Here is a 19,465-nt window from a genome sequence, read left to right on the forward strand (position 1 = left end):
GTACCAATTTACATTCCCACCAACAGTGTATTAGGATTCCCTTTTCTTCACATCCTTGCCAACCCTTGTTATATATATATTTATTTATTTATTTTGGCTGCACTGTGCGGCATGTGGGATATTAGTTCCCCAACCAGGCATTGAACCTGTGCCCCTTGCAGTGGAAGTGTGGAGTCTTAACCACTGCACTGCCAGGGATGTCCCCAACCCTTGTTATTTCTTGTCTTTTTGATTATCATTCTGACAGGTATAAGGGAGTATCTCACTGTGGTTTTTGTGTGTATTTTCCAGATGATTAGTGATGTTGAGCATCTTTTCATGAACTGATTGGCTAACTGTATATCTTCTTTGGAAGAATGTCTTTTTAGGTACTCTGCCCATTTTTTTTATAGGTTGTTTGTCTTTTTGATATTGACTTGTATGAGTTCTTTGTGTATTTTGGATATTTACCCCTTATCCGATATATCATTTGCAAATATCTTCTCCCATTCAGTAGGTAGCCTTATTGTCTTGTTGATACCTTCACTGCACAAAAGCTTTTTAGTTTGATGTAATTCCGTTTGTTTATTTTTGCTTTTGTTTCCCTTCCCTGAGGAGACATATACAAAAAATATGGCTAAGAGCAGTTTCAAAGAGGTTACTGTCTATGTTTTCTTCTAGAAGTTTTATGGTTTCAGGTCTTACATTTATGCCTTTAATCCATTTCAGGTGGATTTTTTGGTATATGGTGTGGAAAATAGTCCAGTTTGACTCTATTCCATGCAGCTGTCCAGTATTCCAAACACCAGTTATTGAAGAGGCAGTCTTTTCCTCATTGTATATTCTTGCTTCCTTTGTCATAGATTAATTGCCCATATAAGTGTGGGTTTAGTTTGGGGCTCTCTGTTCGGTTCCATTGATCTATGTGTCTGTTTTTGCTCCAGTACCATCTTGTTTTAATTAGTATAGCTTTGTAGTACAGTTTGAAATCAGGGGATGTGATACCTCCAGCTTATTCTTCTTTTCTCAAGATTGTTTTGGCTATTCAGGATCTTTTATGTTACCATAAAAATCTTAGAATTATTTGTTCTTATTTGTGAAAAATGCCATTGATATTTTGATAGAGATTACATTGAATCCATTGAATTCCTGGGGTGGTATGGTCATTTTAACAGTATTAATTCTTCCAATCCACGAACACAGAATATTTTTCCATTTGTGGAAATTCTTCCATCATTCTTATAAATTTCAGGGTATGAGTCTTTTATATTTTTGGTTAGATTTATTCCTAGGTATTATATTCTTTTTGAAGCAATTGTAATTAACATTGTTTTCTTAAGTTCTCTTTCTGATAGCTTGTTATTCTATATACTGATTTTGTATCCTGCAACCTTAAGTTTTTTTGGTGAAGTCTTTGGGGGTTTTTATAATAGTATTACATCATTTGCAAATAATGACAATTTTACTTCTTCCTTTACAATTTGGATTACTTTATTTTTCTTGCATAATTGCTCTAGCTAGGACTTCCAACACTATGTTGGATAATGTGGTGAGTATGGGCATCCTTGTCTTGTTCCTATCTTAGAGGAAAGGCTTTCAGCTTTTCACCATTGAGTATTATGTTATCTATATGTTTTTCGTATATAGCCTTTATTACATTGAGGTACATTCTCTCTATACCCACTTTGTTGAAATTTTTTATCAAAAATAAATGTTGAATTTTGTCAAGTGCTTTTCTGCATCTATTTAGATGATTATGTAATATTTATTCCTTGTTTTTTTTTTAATGTGGTATATTACATTGATTGATTTTTGGATGTTAAACCATCCTAGCATCTCTGTTTGGAATCCCACTGAATCATGATGTATGATCCTTTTAATGTATTGTTGAATTTCATTTGCTAATATTTTGTAGAGAAATTTTGCATCTATGTTCATCAGTGATATTGACCTATAATTTTCTTTTTTGGAGTGTTTTTGCCTGGTTTTGGTATTGGGGTAATGCTGGCTTTGGAAAGTGCATTTGGAAATGTTCCCTCCTTCTCAATTTGTTGGAGTAATTTGAGAAGGATATGTATTAACTCTTAAAACATTTGGTAGAATTCACCTGTGAAGCCATCACATTTGGAATTTTGTTGGGAGTTTTAGAATTTTTATTTCAATTTCATTATTATAAATTGGTTTATTCATATTTTCTATTTCTTTCTGATTCAGTCTTGGAAGATTGTATGTGTCTAGAAATTTTTTCTAGGTTGTCTAATTTGTTGGCATATAATTGTTCTTACTGTTCTCTTATGGTTATTTGTATTTCTGTGGTGTCAATTATAATTTCTCCTCTTTAATTTCTCATTTTATTTATTTACACACTTTTTTTTCTTGATGATTCTGACAAAAGTTTTGTCTGTTTTATTTTCTTTACAAAGAACCACCTCTTAGTTTCATTGGTCTCTTATGGGTTTTTTTAGCTTCTATTTCATTTATTTCTGTACTGATAATTATTATTACCTTCCTTCTACTAACTTTTGCTTTGTTTGTTCTTTTCCTAGTGCCTTTAAATATAAAGTTATATTGTTTATTTGTGATTTTTCTTGTTTCTTAAAGTAGGCCTGTATTGCTGTGAATTTCCCTTTTAGAACTGCTTCTGCTGTGTCCCATAGATTTTGGAAAGTTGTTTTTCATTTTTCTTATTTCCCCTTTGATTTCTCCGTTGGCACATTGGTTGTTGAAGTAGCATGTTGTTTAGTCTCCATGTGTTTGTGTTTTTATCCAGTTTTCTTCTTGTAATTAACTTCTGGTTACATACCACTGTGGTCAGAAAAAAATGCTTGGTATGCTTTCAGTCTGCTTACTTTTATCCAGACTTGTTTTGTGGCCTAATATGTGATCTATCCTGGAGAATGTTCCATGTGCACTTGGAAAGAATGTATGTTGTTTCTTTTGAATGGAATGTTCTGTATATATCTAGTAAGTTCATCTGATTGAATGTGTCATTTAAGGCCTGTGTTTCCTTATTGATTTTTGTCTGAATTTTCTATCCATTGATGTAAGTGGGGGTATTAAAGTCCCCTACTATTATTGTATTGCTGTTTATATCTCTCTTTATTTCTGTTAATATTTGCTTTATATATGTAGGTGCTCCTATGTTGCATGCATAAAGTTTACAAGTGTCATATTCTCTTGTTGGATTGATCTATTTTGTTACAGTCTTTTTAAAAGTCTGCTTTGTCTGATGTAAGTATTGCTACCCAGCTATCTCTTTGTTTTCATTTGTATCATGTATCTTTTTCCATTCTTTCACTTCCATTTGGTAGGTTTGAGTGAGTCTCCTATAGACACATATATAATGTTTTTTTTTAAATCCATTCAGCCACCTTATACCTTTTGAATGGAGAGTTTAGTCCTTTTACATTTAAAGTAAATTTGACATATATGTACTTACTGCCATTTCGTTAATTGTTTTCTGGCTGTTTTTGTAGTTCTCTGTTCTTTTCTTCCTCTCTTTCTCTGTTCTCATGTGATTTGATTGTTTTCTTTAGTTTTAGTTTTTTTTCTCATTTTCTTTTGTTTATCCACTATAAGTTTTTTCTTTAAGGTTACTGTGAGGTTTTCATATAACATCCTGTGTATATAACAGTCTCTTGTAAGTTGATAGTAAATTATGAGTTACGTTCCAAAGCTTTATATTTTTTACTACCCCCCAAGGTTTTTATATTTTTTTCATGACACATTTTACATATTTTAATTCTATGTACCCCTTGACTATTGTATTTTAATTACTTTTACTACTTTTGTCTTTTATCCTTTGTACTTGCTTTATAAGTGAACCAACCATCCACTACCTTTATTATTTATTTACCTTTTCTGGTGAGATTTTTACTTTCATATTTTTTCTTACTATTAATTAGTTCCTTTTCTTTTTAGTTTAGAGAAGTTCCTTTAACATTTCTTCTAAGGCTGGTTTAATGGTGATAAACTTCTTTAGCATTTGATTGTGTGTAAAACTCTTAATCTCTCCTTCATTTCCTAATGATAACCTAGCCAGGTAGAGAATTCTTGGCTGGTTTCTTTTTCTCTTTCAGTACTTTGAATATGTCATTCCACTCCCTTTTGGCCTACAAAGTTTCTGCTGAAAAATCTTTTCATAGCCTTATGGGGTTTTCCTTGTACCTAATAAGTTGCTTTTCGCTTGCTGCTTTTAAGATTTCCTCTTTATCTTTAACTTGTACCATTTTAATTACAAAGTATAGTGGTGTGTTTCTCTTTGTGTTCATGTTATTTGGAATTCTCTTTGTTTTCTGGACCTGGATGTCTGTTTTCTTCCCCAGATTAGAGAATTTTTCAGCCATTATTTCTTCAAGTAATTTTTCTGGCCTTTTCTCCTTTTGGGGACCCCCATAAATGCAAATGTTATTTTGTTTAATGTTGTCCTAGAGGTCCTTTAAGGTATCCTCACTTTTTAAAATTCTTTTTTCATTTTGCTGCTCTTTCTGGGTGTTTTCCATTGCTTTGTCTTCCTACTTGCTTATTTTTGCTTCTTTTTCATCCATTCTGATGTTGAACCCATCTAGCTTGTTTTTCAGTTCATTATAACTTCCTGTTTGGTATTTTCTTATATTTTTTGTCTCTTTGTTGAAGGTCTCACTATGCTCATTCATTCCTTTCCTGAAATTGGTGAGCTTTTTTATGATCATTACTTTAAAATCTTTTAGGTTGAAACTCTTTTAGGTTGGTCATCTCTGTTTTATTAAGACCTTTTTCTGGGGATTCGCCTTGGTCTATAGTGTTGAACATATATTCCTCTGTCTCTTCATTTTGCCTGTCTCTCTGTGTTTGTCTATAGGTATTAGGGGAAGTAACTACCTCCTGCAGTCTTGAAGGAGTGGCCTTGTGTAGGAGCTGTTCTGTGTGGCCTAAAAGTGCAATCTTCCCTGACTGCAGGAGTCAGGCACTTCATGGGCATCCCTCACAGTGGGCTGCATCCACCAGCTGTGATGCAACCAAGGCTTGAGTTTGAGTCACTTGCCTGTCCTGGTTGTAGCTAGGTCTCTGTGTGGGCTAGGTAGAGCTTGGGGCCCTTGCCTGGCCAAATTGTGGCCTGTTTACTGCATGGGCAGAGCAGGGTTCGGAACGTTTACCCATCCTGGTTTTGTGGGGGGTGCTGTTTGATTAATTCTTGAAGTGTTTCTGTTATCGATGGTGTGCCATGCCCTGTCAGTGTTCCAAGGGGAGGAATCTGATTTAACACCTAGTTTCAGGTTGATTGGATGCTAGGCCCTCAGGTAGTAGCTTTTAAAGTGTGCAGATATATACTATGCTGTGGGGCCACAATTGTAATTCCTGCTGGTCTCCAGACCAGGAGATCTGGAGGTGTCCCCTGGGCAACATTTGCAAAAAGCTAAGCTCCTGATGAGTATATAAGCTCCTTTCTCGGGAGTCTTGTCAAGGGGTGAGGCCAAGGGGGTACACAAACCTGATGTGTCCCTGGTTACGTTTCCTGGGAGTGTGTCCTTAGCCTCCGAAAGTGTGGTAAACCTGAAGCCTGTCCCTCAGGGTGAAGCTCCAGGCTGAGGGTGGTGGCCTGCCAATAACTGTCTCCAAGTTACAGTCCCATGGAACTCAGGAACACCAGCCCCATGGGCCACTGGGGCTAAGTGATCAGGGGGTTTCCCTTGTGTGGATTGTGTACTCCCACTGGCTTTAGCTGGGTAGCTGGAGAGTGTAGGGGGTGGGTCTTGCTCTCTTGCTTCAGGAAGGCAATGGGAAAATGACCTGACTGCCTGCCCACAGGCTTTAGCAATGCAGCATTGAGAGTGCCTTGTCTGTGTGCATGCATTGGGTTTAGACCCTGACTTCTCAGTCTTGCCACCCTCAGCTTAGGGGGCAGGGGAGTGTTGAGTCAGCTTTAGGCTGGGAGAGGGAAAATACCATGACTGCTTGCACTCATCAGCCCCAGCCAGAGGAAGGGGGAGTATAGTAGTTGCCGGCACTTGCAGACTTTAGCTAGGTTGCAGGAAAATGCTGTGACCATTCGTTCCTGTCCATCCTAGGCAGGGAGTGGGGGAACATTGCAGCCTCTGGAGCTCTCTGGCTTCAGTAGTGCAGTGGGGTATTGCCATGATTGGCTCACCCCTGCATCCAAGCTGTAAGCCTGTGCTAGCAGATGAGGTGGGGAGTGCAATAATGGTGTCTGACAGTGCTTCTGTTTCTGGGGAGTGTTTCTGCTGTCCACCACCCCTCCAGCTGATGCTTTTAGATTTGAAAATGACTCCCCTTCACATATAATCATGACACTTTTCAGACCGCTGTTATTTCCCTGGGTCTCCAGGTGAGTGAGACCACATGTCAGCCCTTTGCGGGGAGGGGGTTCTCAGTTTTCTATAGCACTTTGGGACCATTGGATGTCAGCCCCATTGGTTTTCAAAGCAAGGCATTTCAGGGGTTCCTCTCTCTGGTGTAGATCCCAGGAGCCAGGGTGCTTGATATGGGAAGCATCTCTTGCTCCTCTGGGAAAAGTGCCTGTCTGGTGAGATCCCTCTCTAAAGTGTGCTGTCATGCTGGGGGTAGGGTTTCTGGTGAGAGTGTTTCTTTGCCTCTCCTACCTGTCTTGATATAGTCCCTTTTTATTCTTTGTTGTGGAGCACTTGTTTGGCTAGTTCTAAAGTTCTTTTCAGAGGGAACTGATCTGTATGTAGGTATATATTTGCTGATTCCATGGTAGGAGGTAAGTCCAGGCTCTTGCTGTGCCCCATCTTTAACCACCTTCCCTGTAAATTTTCTTTTCTTTTAAGAGTAAGTCTCATTTTCCTGTTTCTTCAGATTCAAAAAATTCTTAATTGTATCTTGGATATTGTGAATGTCATGTTGTTGAAGCTCTGGATTCTGCTATATTCTTCTTATGATTGGTACTATTTTTGTTTATTTATTTTGCTTTAATTTATTATTAACATGATTGGGTGCAAAATGAAAATTCTGTATTTAGGCAGCAGCTTAAATCACATTTAATTTCTTATAGCTTTTGCTAGGCTGTTTAGAATCTTCCTTATGCATATATGCTTAAGGGGTCAGGGGTAGATTTGTGTAGTTTGTACAAATGGTTTGGGGCGCCCTGTCTCCAGCTCCCTTCTTTGTGTGATTTCCCCTAACCTTTCCAGTGGCTGTGGTTGCCCTGAACTCTGTACCCTGGTTTGTAAGGTCTAAAAACTCAGGTTTGTTTGTTTGTTTGTTTTAATTAGCTATTAGGGTTCTGCCTGGCTCAGTGGGTTTGCCCTCAGATTAGAAGCTGGAAAACAAGGATCTTATGTAGGACTTTTCCCTTCTTCCAAGTGTCAGCTTCTCTCAAGAATCTACCTACTCTTGTTTGCTCTCTAGTGTTGATATTTGTATTTTGTTTAGAGTTTGTGGTTGTTATGTGTGGCAGGGTTTGTCCAGTAGGAACTTGCTCTGCTATACCAGAATCAAAACCGGGGACTTTTTTTTTTTTAACTTTTTATTTTATATTGGAGTATAGTTGATTAACAACATTGTGTTAATTTCAGGTGTACAACAAAGTGATTCAGCTACATATACATGTATCTATTCTTCAAATTCTTTTCCCAATTAGGTTGTTACAGAATATTGAGCAGAGTTCCCTGTGCTAGTTCCTTATTGGTTATCCATTTTAAATATAGCAGTGTGTACATGTCAATTCCTAACTATCCCTTCCACCCACCCTTCCCTCATAGTAACCATAAGTTCGTTCTCTAAGTCTGTGAGCCTGTTTCTGTTTTGTAAATAAGTTCATTTGTATCACTTTTTTTTTTGCAAATGATGTGACAAGTGATTAATCTCCATAATTTACAAACAGCTCATGCGGCTTAATATCATCAAAACAAACAACCCAATCAAAAAATGCGCAGAAAACCTAAATAGACATTTCTCCAAAGAAGGCATACAGATGGCCAAGAGACACATGAAAAGATGTTCAACATCGCTAATTATTAGAGAAATGCATCAAAACTACAATGAGATATCATCTCACACCAGTCCGAATGGCTATCATCAAAAAAAAAGGAAAGAAAGAAACTGGGGATTTTAGATATGGTTCCTCAAACTGTCTTCCATCTGATGGAGAATTCTTGAGACTTTCCATGCATAGTAGAATCTACTCGTTCTCACAAAATCAGAACTATATTTCTTTTGTGTTAAGAGTAGAGTTGCTTCTTTTCTTAAAATTTGAAATATGTGTATTTAAATATTTCAGGCCTTGAGAAAAGGAGTAATGAAATGCTTACTGTAGTTATAATTTCGTAGATTCAAGGTCACTTTTCCTATGGAAAATCAATAGGAAGCTATAGCTACAGAAGTTATCCACCATTCTGCCTGAGAAGTGTGCAGTAAATGTTTATGCTCAAATCATCATCTTGGCTATCTATGCACTTTAGAAAGGTAATAATTATGATAATAAATTAATAAAAACAAAAATACCAATGACTACTTTCCCCCCATATTACATCCTAGGAAGTAGCACATGCTCTGAAAATTGAGAACAGAGTTCTTCGGGAACAACTGAAACAAGCTTTACAGGTAAAAAAATATCATGTTCCTTTGAAATTGTTAACAAGGGAAGAAAATATCTATAAACAACTTTTGAAATGAATAATTTTAACTTTGTAAACTAATAGGTCTATAGTATTATTTTGCCAGGTTTTAAGTATTCTCATTTTATGCAATGGAAATATATTAATAAAATTTAGTATGTATTCTTTCCAAAACAGTAAGCTAGAAAGAAAATTGATATACAAGCTTAAAGCAATTTATTTCTAGATACAAATGGGTTTTTTTGAAATTAGCATAATTATTATAGGATATATTGAGATAAGAAACTGGTGATTTCACAGAAGAACAATTAAGGAGGATTTGCTTATCCAAAAATCAATATAAAATATAAAAACACAATAACTAAAGCAGTGTGGTTCTGGATTTGGTACTGAATGAAAAGTCCAGAAACAGATTCAAATGAATATAGTAATTTTATAGTTTATAGTTTTAGTTATTAAAATTTTTTCATAGAAGGATAAAATAGTCACAAAAGTAAACTACTGTGAAAACATTGTTGGGTTTCTAGTTAATGTAATACACTAAAATAAGTTGCAGATTGGTTTAAGATCCAAAAGTAATAAATGAACTATTAATATATTGGAAGAAACACTGAGTAACAGTTACATGTCTTGGCTAGAACAAGGCTTCCTAAGCATTATACCATAAAGGAATATGTTAATATATTTGGCTATATATAAAATAAAACTTTTTATGGTTAAAAAATTCATGAGATATAAAGGTAAATGGAAAATCTTTACAAAATGTTTTATATCAAGATCTTTTACAAATCTACAGGAAATATGGATATTCTTCCTCCTAAATAGACAAAGGACACAAATAGGCAAGTCATAATTGAGAAACACACATGGTCAATAAATGCATACAAATATATTCATCCTTACTAGTTATCAAATAAATGCATTTTAAAATAGCAGAGGGATACATATTTTTTACCTACCATTTTGTTAAAAATTTAAGGCACAGAAATAACCAATATTTGTGGATTTATGCTGCAATGAGCAGTCTTTCACATACTTCTGTTGTCAGTATGGATTGATACTTTTCTGGAAGAAAATACATAACAAAAGTCTTGGAAAGACATAGTCTTTACAGTGAACCATTCCACTTCTAAAAATTTATTGTAAAAAAGAAAAAATGTACAAAGATTTTGTACAAGTATGTAGAATAGAAAAATTTTAATAGCAATTTTTTAAAAATTACCAATATGTCCACTGATAAGAAATTTGCTAAATTAATTAAGGTATATTATTAAAATATATTTCTGTTAGCTATTCTGATTTGGATGTATATTTATCATCATGAAAACATACCTTATGACGTTATTTAATGAAAAGAGCATATTATGCCTCTATGTATAGTATGATCCAATCTAGATAAAAGTTTAAAAATACATATACACATATGCACTAGCTATAATTAGAAATACTTAAAAAGAGTATATATCAACATGTTAACAGTGAGCTTTCTGTTTGTGGTGAGACTGTGAACTTTTTTCTTTCTTTCATACAAATAACTTTTGTTAATATTAAAAGTGACATTAAAAAATTTATTTTAGAAGAAATAAATTACTTTTCACATTTTCTTTTATTATTTGACATTACAGATCTTAATTATCTTGGGTACATTCTATGTATAATGTATGCATTTTATTAACTTTTATTGTACCTGTATTATAATTAGAGCCTTAAAAAACAGTGGCCAGTAGAACCTCTTGCATATGAAAATAGCCCTTTAAGTAGAAGAGATTTCTTCATAGTTTTTAATTTTAATTTGGATCTGTTAAACTATGGATTATACCAGTGGTTTAACTTAGTTTCCTCTAACTCTGTAAAAATAAAATTAAGAACCAGTGTGGCCATGAATATATGAAGATTCCTGAAAGTTGTCATGTTGGCAGGAAAATGTCATAGAAATAATGCTTGACAAAGTTACTTTTTTAAAAACAGGAAGCTGAAAGAGCTAAGGAGCAACTTGCCTATTTCCAAAATCAAGAAATGGAGTTACTTAAAAGTGAGGGAAAGACCAAGACAACAGCAGAAATGGGTATTGATAAAATAAAAGTTAAAGGTGAAGATTCAAAATATATACCATTGGAGAAAGACACAAGAAAAACACTAGTGGCAGATTCAGGTGGACAAAAAGAAAATGATAAAATTAAACATCCACAGGTAAGGAAATAACCAAAACAGTAATAAGTGTTGTGAGAAGTTTAACCTTTTATATTATTATTTACTTCACTTGTATATTATTATTATTATTATTATTATTTTGCGGTACGCGGGCCTCTCACTGTTGTGGCCTCTCCCGTTGCAGAGCAACAGGCTCTGGATGCGCAGGCCCAGCAGCCATGGCTCACGGGCCCAGCCGCTCCGCGGCATGTGGGATCTTCCCGGACCTGGGCACGAACCCGTGTCCCCTGCATCGGCAGGCGGACTCTCAACCACTGCGCCACCAGGGAAGCCCTGTATATTATTTTAAAATTTTTTCTATGTACTATCTTTTGCTTGGAATTTTGCCTTTTGCTTTTTGGTTATATCAGTTCATTATTATCTGGAATTTGAATCTATAAATTAACTGTGTATTGATTTTTGTGGGTTTTTGGTAATCCAGATGTTTCCTTTTTTGTTCAGGACAGTTGATCCAATACAGACTTGTCAGATATAAAATAATGTTTTATCTTTAAAAATTTTTTATTGAGGTATAATTGACATACATTATATTATTTTCAGGTATACAATATGATGATTCAGTATTTACATATATTGTGACTCGATCACCACAAGTCTAGGTAACATGTATCACTATATATAATTACAAAACTTTTTTTCTTGTAATGAGAACTTTCAACATTTACTCTGTTAGCAACTTTCAAATATTCAGTGTAGTATTATTAACTGTCGTCACTATGCTGTACATTACATCCCCTAGACTTGTTTATTTTATAAGTGGAAGTTTGTACCTTTTGACTCCCTTCACCCATTTTGCCCAGCCACCCCCCTCACCCCCAGTTCCTGCCTCTGGCAACTACCCATCTGTTCTCTGTATCTATGCGCTTAGTTTTTGTTTTATTTTGTGTTAGATTCCACAGGTAAGTGAGGTCATATGGTATTTGTTTTTCCCTGTCTGACTTATTTGACTTAGCATAATCCTCTCAAGGTCCATCCATGTTGTCACAAATGGCAAGGTTTCATTGTTTTTCATGGCTGAATAATACTTTACTGTGTATGTGTGCGCGTGTGCGTGTGTGCATGCACTTATGTATGTGTGTGGGTGTATATATATATAATATTTTCTTTATCTTTTCACCCAACAGTGGACACATAGGCTGTTCCCATACCTTGGCTAATGTAAATAATGCTGCATTAAGCATGGGACTGCATATATCTTCTCCAGTTAGTGTTGTCATTTACTTTGGAAAAATATCCAGAAGTGGATATTTCCTGGATCATCTGGTAGTTGTATTTTTAGTTTTTCTGAGGAAACTCCATACTCTTTTCCATAGTGGCTGCACCAATTTACATTCCCACCAACAGTGCACAAGGGTTTCCTTTTACCTATTCTCACCAACACTTGGTTATTTCTTGTCTTTATGCCAATAGCAATTCTGACAGGTGTGAGGTGATGTCTCATTGTGGTTTGGATTTGCATTTCCCTGTTGATTAGTGATTTTGAACATCTTTTCATGTACCTATTGGCCATATGTATGTCTTCTTTGGAAAAATGTTCAGATCATCTCATTTTTTACTCAGATTGATACTATTTTTTTTTTGCAATTGAGTTTTATGAGTTCTTTATGTATTTTGGATATTAACCCTTTATTAGATATATGATTTTCTCCCATTTAGTAGGTTGCCATTTCATTATGTTGATGGTTTCCTTTGCTCTGCAGAAGCTTTTTCGTTTGATGTAGTTCCACTTGTTTATTTTTGCTTTTGATGTCTTGCTTTTGGTGTCAAACCCCCCAAATTCAATAAGACCTGTGTCAAGGAACTTATCATCTATGTTTCTTTTAGATGTTTTATAATTTCATGTCTTACATTCAAGTCTTTAATTCGTTTGGAGTTAAATTTTTTGTATGGTGTAAGAAAGTGGTCCAGTTTCATTCTTTGCATGTGGTTTTCCAGTTTTCCAACACCATTCATCAAAGAGACTGTCCTTTCTCCGTTGTATATTCTTGGCTCCTTCATCATAAATTGATTGACCATATATGTGTGGGTTTATTTCTGGGCTCTCTACTCTGTTCCATTGATCGATGTCTGTTTTTCCCCCCATATCATACTGTTTTGATTTCCATAGCTTCGTAATATCGTTTGAAGTCAGGGCACATGATGCCTCCAGCTTTGTTCTTCTTTCTCAAGATTGCTTTGACTATTCAGGATCTTTTATGGTTCCATACAAATTTCAGGATTGTTTGTTCTATTTCTGTGAATATGCCATTCGAAATTTGATAAGGAATGCCTCAAACCTGATGATTGTTTCCAGTATTATGGACATTTTAACAATATTAATTCTTCCAATCCATGAGCATGGAATATCTTTCCACTTATTTGTGTCTTGTGCCATCAAGGACATATAGTTTTCAGTGTACAGGTCTTTCACTTCCTTTGTTAAATTTATTCCTAGCTATTTTATTCTTTTTGATGCAATTGTAGGTGGCATTGTTTTCTTAAGTTCTCTTTTGGATAGTTCATTTTTATTGTATAGGAATGCAATAGATTTTTGTTAATCAGTTTTGTATCCTGCAACTTTATATTTCTAACAGTTTTTTGGTAGTCTTTAGGGTTTTCTCTATCATGTCATCTGCAAACAGTGACAGATTTATTTTCTCCTTTCCAATGTAGATGCCTTTTATTATTATTATTTTGCCAAATTGCTGTGACTAGGACTTCCAATAATATGTTTGCTAAAAGTGGCAGGAGTGGGTATCCTTTTCTTCTTCCTGATCTTAGAGGAATTGGTTTCAGCTTTTCATCTTTGAGTATTACATTATCTGTGAGTTTGTTATACATGGCCTATTTTTTGCTGAGTACGTTTCCTCTATACCCACTTTGTTGAGAGTTTTTGTCATAAATAAATGTTGAATTTTGTGAAATGTTTTTTTCTTTTACAGCTATTGAGATGATCATACAACATTTATTCTTCATTTTGTTAATGTGGTATATCACATTGATTGATTTGTAGATATTGAACCATTTCTGCAGCCCTGATAGAAATCCCTCTTGCTCGTGACGTATGATCCTTTTAATAGATTGTTGTATCAGTTTGCTAACATTTTGTTGAGGATTTTTGCATCTATGTTATTAAGGGTTGTTTGTCTGTAATTTTCTTCTCTTGTGGTGACCTTGTCTGGTTTTGGTATCAGAGTAATGCTGGTCTTGTAAAACGAGTTTGGAAATATTTCCTCCTCTTCTGTTGTTTGGACGAGTTTGAGAAAGATTGGTGTTTATCCTTCTGTGGATATTTGATGGAATTCACCAGGGAAGTGTCCTGGTCCTGGACCTTTGTTTAAGGAGTTTTATGTATTTATTTTCTTAAACATCTTTATTGGAGTATAATGCTTTACAGTGGTGTGTTAGTTTCTGCTGTATAACAAAGTGAATCAACTATGTGCATACATATATCCCAATATCTCCTCCCTCTTGCGTCTCCCTCCCACCCTCCCTATCCCACCCCTCTAGGTGGACACAAAGCACCGAGCTGATCTCCCTGTGCTATGCGGCTGCTTCCCACTAGCTATCTGTTTTACATTTGGTAGTGTATATATGTCCATGCCACTCTCTCATTTCGTCTCAGCTTACCTTTCCCCCTCCCTGTGTCCTCAAGTCCATCCCCTATGTCTGCATCTTTATTCCTGCATCTTTACTGTAGACAGTTTCTCTGCTTTCAGTAAAAGTATCTGGATTTGAAGAAATCATTGTGAACAAACACTGGAAAATCTGATAGGTTCCAGGGAAAATGATCATTAGCTTTATAAATGTACTGAATATGAGGTTAAACTTAGTAGCAAGAACCCACAAGGCTATTTTCTTTTTTATACTGTTACTTGTATGTATTTATTGTAACAGCATGTATTCTCTGTAGAACATTTAAAATATTCAGAAAATAACAAGGAAAGAATAAATATCCCTAACAATGCCAATTTCCAGAGATAATAAATAAAATTATGGATTCATTATCCTTAATAGTAGTAATCAGACTGTTCAATTTTTCTTTCTTCATGATTCAGTCTTATAGAAGGTTGTATATTGTAGGAATTTATGAATTTATTCTTGATTGTCCATACTATTGGTGTATAATTGTCATAGTAGTCCCTTTGGATCCTTTGTATCTCTGTGATATCAGTTGTCATGTTTCCTCTTTTATTTCTGATTTTATTTATTTGAGCCTTTTATCTTTTTTTCTTTGTGAGTCTAGCTAATTGTCATTTTTGTTTATCTTTTCAAAGAACCAGCTCTTGGTTTTATTGATTATTTTTTGGTCATTTCTTTAGACTCCATTTCATTATTTCCGATGTGATCTTTGTTATTTCCTTTCTTCTACGAAAGTTGGGCTTTGTTCTTCTTTTTCTCAGAGTGTAAATTTATGTTATTTATTTGAAATTTTTCTTATTTGTGAGTTAAGCATTTATTACTATGAACTTTTCTCTTAAAGCTGCTTTCATTGCATCCCCTATATTTCAGTATGTTGTATATCCATTTTCTTTTGTCTCAAGGTACTGTTTTAATTTTGGTTTTGATTTCCTTCTTGACCCATTGGTTGTTCAGTAGCATGTTGTTTCATCTTCACATATTTGTAAATTTTCCAGTTTTCTTCTTGTAATTTATTTCTATTTTCATAATATTGTGGTTGGAAAAGATACTTAATATGATTTTACTCTAATCCTAAATTTGTTAAAACTTGTTTTGTGGCCTAACATGTAATTTATCCTGGAGAATGTTCTGTGTGCACTTGAGAAGAATCTGTATCCTGTTTCTTTTGAATGGAATGTTCTATATATATCTGTTAAGTTAATCTGATCTAATATGTCATTTAAAGACAATCCTTTCTTATTGATTTTCAGTTTGAATGATCTATTCGTTGATGTAAGTGGGGTATTAAAGTCCCCTACTATTATTGTATTGCTATATATTTCTCCCTTTAGGTCAATTAATAGTTTATATATTTGTTGCTCCTATATTGCATGCATAATATTACATCCTCTTGTTGGGTTGACCCCTTTATCATTATGTAATACCCTTCTTTGTCTCTTGTTATGGTTTCTGTTTCAAATTTTGTCTGATAGAAGTATAGCTACTCTAGCTTTCTTTTGGTTTCCACTTGCATGGGATATCCTTTTCCCATCCCTTCACTGTCTGTGCCTTATTTCTCTTTCTCTCTTCCCTTGTGGTTTGCTTTCTTTAGTGGTATGCTTAGATTCATGTCTTATCATCTTTTGTGTATCTACTATAGGTTTTTGCATGGTGGTTACCTTGAGGCTTTCATGTAACAAGTTATATTTATAACAGTCTATTTTAAGTTGATAACAACTTCAGTTTAAATACATTCTAAAGCCCTACATTTTTACTCTCCCCCTGCCATGTTTCATGTTTTGGATGTCACATTTTACATCTTTTTGTCTTGTGTATTTCTTAACTAGTTATTGTGGTTGCAGTTATTTTTACTGCTTTTGACTTCTGACTTTCACACTAACTTTATAAATGATGCATTCACTACGTTCACTATATATTTACCTTTGCCAGTGAGATTCACACTTTCACATGTTTTCTTGTTACTAATTAGCACCCTTTCTTTTTAGCTTAAAGAAGTCACTAAACATTTCTTGTTAGTCTTGTTTAGTGGTGATGAGCTCCTTTGGCTTTTGCTTGTCTGGAAAACTATCTCTATTTCAATTCTGAACAAAGATGTTGCCAGGTAGAGTACTGGATGGGAATCTTTTTCTTTCAGCACTTGGAGTATATCACAACACTCTATTCTGGCCTGTGATGTTTCTGCTGAAAAATATGCTGACTCCTTTTTTTTTCTTTTTCGTTTGTTTTAATTTTTTGACCACACCATGCAGCATGCGGGATCTTAGTTCCCTGACCAGGGATCAAACCCGTATCCCCTGCAGTGGAAGCACGGAGTGGAGTCTTAACCACTGGACTGCCAGGGAAGTCCATATGCTGACTGTTTAATGGAGGTGCCCCGTTGCTTTTTTTTTTTCTTTCTTGCTGTTTTTAAAATTATCTCTTTGTCCCTAACTTTTGACATTTTAATTATAACGTGTCCTGGTGTGGATCTCTTTGAGTCCGGTTTATTTTGAATTCTCTGGCCTTCCTGGATCTGGATGTCTGTTTCTTTCCCCAGCTTAGGGAAGTTTTGTACCCATTATTTCCTCAAAAAAGCTTTCTGCTTTTTTTCTCTCCTTCTTCTGGGAATCTTATAATGTGACTGTTAGTCCACTTGATGTTGTCCTGTTAGTCCCTTAAGCTATCTTCACTTAAAAAATTTTTTTAAATTTTTGCTGCTCTGATTAGGTGGGTTCCTGTGCCCTGTCTGAGTTCTCTTATCCTTTCTGCTGCTTCACCTAGTCTGCTCTTGAACCCCTCTAGTGTATTTTTCAGTTAAGTTATTGTATTCTTTAGCTCTCTGGCTTCTATTTTTTAATTTTTATTTTTTTAATTTATTTTATTGAAGTATACAGTAAATCCCTTACATACGAATGAGTTCTGTTCCAAAAGCATGTTCATGAGTCCAGTTTGTTGGCATAAGTTCAGGAAAGTTAGCCTACGTACCCAACTAACACAATTGTCTATATAGTACTGTACTGTAATAGGTTTATAATACTTTTCATACAAGTGATACATAAAAAACAAACACAAAAGTAAACATTTTTAATCTTATAGTACAGTGCCTTGAAAAGTACAGTAGAACAGTACAACAGCTGGCATCGAGTGAACAGGCAAAAAGAGTTATAGACTGGAGGAGGGAGTGGAGGTGGGAGATGGTAGAGCTGAAGGATCAGAAATAGGAGAGGGAGGGCAAGCTGCATTTTCACTCACGCCTGACGTTGATGACACAGGTTCTGGTTGCTTGCTGGATTCAAGTCTACCTATCCTCTTGAAAAACGGTTCCAGTGATGTCTAGTTAGTAGCTCTTTTTTTCTTGTCATAGATGACATGGTAGCTCTGGATTGCATTCTCAATGGCTGCTGCAATCTTCATGTGTACTGTTCTACATTCAGGTCCTATGCCTCAAAAACTAACATTGCTTCCTCAAATAAAGAAAATCCCCTTGCCATTTCCTGCATTGTGAATCTCTTCAGTTCTTCAGTACTTCTTCTTCTTGTCGCTCCACTCTCTCAATTATTTTCACTTTTGTTTCCATTATTATCGCTTGGTGCTTCTTAGCAGTACCAGCTACATCACCACTGCTTTTACACTTGCTTCCGGACATCCTGGGCTTGAAATAAAGATACTGTACTGCTGTACTCTGTATAGTACTGTACAATAAAGTACACAAAAGCACAACCACTTGTAGAGGATGCACGCATATGACAGTTTACACCAGACATGTGGACTAACTTACGTGATTGGACATGCAAACGCATGTTCACACCTTTGAAAGTTCGCAATTTGAAGGTTCATACGTAGGGGACTTACTGTAGTTGATTTACAATGTTTTGTTAATTTCTGCTGTACAGCACAGTGATTCAGTTATGTGTGTGTGCGTGCGTGCGTGTGTGTGTGTAGATATATATATACACACACACACACGCACGCACACACACGCACATACATTCTTTTTCATATTCTTTTCCATTATATTTTATCACAGGATATTGAATATAGTTCCCTGGGCTATAAATTAGGAACTTGTGGTTTATCCATTCTGTATAATTTATCCCTCCCCTACCCTCTTTCCCCTCTGGTAACCATAAGTTTGTTTTCTGTGTCTGTGAGTCTGTTTCTGTTTTGTAGATAAGTTCATTTATGTCCCATTTTAGATTCCACATATAAGTGATATCATATGGTATGTCTTTCTCTTTCTGACTTCACTTAGTGTGATAATCTCTAGGTCCATCCATGTTGTTGCAAATGGCATTATTTCATTCTTTTTTATGGCTGAGTAATATTCCATTGTGCGTATGTACCACATCTTCTTTATCCATTCAGCTGTCGATGGACATTTAGGTTGTTTCCATGTCTTGGCTATTGTGAATAGTGCTGCTGTGAACATAGGGGTGCATGTATCTCTTTGAATTATAATTTTGTCCGGATATGCACCCAGGAGTGTTTTGCTGGATCACATGGCAACTCTATTCTTAGTTTTTTGAGGAGCCTCCATACTGTTTTCCATAGTGGCTGCACCAGTATGCATTCCCACCAACAGTGTAGGAGGATTCCCTTTTCTCCATACCCTCTCCAGAATTTGTTATTTGTAGATATTTTTAATGATGGCCATTCTGACCAGTGTGAGGTGATACCTCATTGTAGTTTTGATTATCTTTCTCTAATAATTAGAGATGTTAGCTCTGTGACTTCTGTTTGGATTTTTCTTGGATTTTTCTTACATTTTCTTTCTCTTTGTTGAAGTTCCTACTGTGTTCCATTCTCCTTAGTTTGGTGAGCATATTATTATGACCATTACTTTGAACCCTTTCTCAGGTGTTACTTATCACTGTTTCATAAATGTTTTTTCTGTCTATTTAAAATTGAAGTATAGTTGATTTATAGTATTGTATTAGTTTCAGATGTACAACATAGTGATTTAATATTTTTATAGCTCATAATCCATTTAAAGTTATTACAAAACAATGGCTATATTTCCCTGTACTATACAGTGTATCCTTGTTGCTTATCTATTTTATACATAGTGGTTTGTATCTCTGAATGTTATTTTTGTTTGG

At 35.2% G+C, this 19,465-nt stretch overlaps 1 protein-coding gene across 11 annotated transcripts in view; it reads left to right on the forward strand.

The window, feature by feature from the left end:
* Positions 1-19,465, forward strand: part of CCDC7 (coiled-coil domain containing 7) — a 328,048-nt gene that overhangs the window by 82,656 nt on the left and 225,927 nt on the right. For 10 of the 11 annotated variants that reach the window (XM_060293096.1, XM_060293098.2, XM_060293097.2 and 7 more), the window contains exons 16-17: positions 8,476-8,541; positions 10,524-10,745. In XM_060293096.1, the coding sequence (XP_060149079.1) occupies positions 8,476-8,541; positions 10,524-10,745 (288 nt within the window). Of the gene's footprint in view, positions 1-8,475; positions 8,542-10,523; positions 10,746-10,890; positions 14,737-19,465 lie in introns of those variants that run through there. The other variant, XM_060293116.1, reaches the window with a different exon arrangement.

Source organism: Globicephala melas, chromosome 2, assembly GCF_963455315.2.
Source record: "Globicephala melas chromosome 2, mGloMel1.2, whole genome shotgun sequence".
NCBI lineage: Eukaryota > Metazoa > Chordata > Mammalia > Artiodactyla > Delphinidae > Globicephala > Globicephala melas.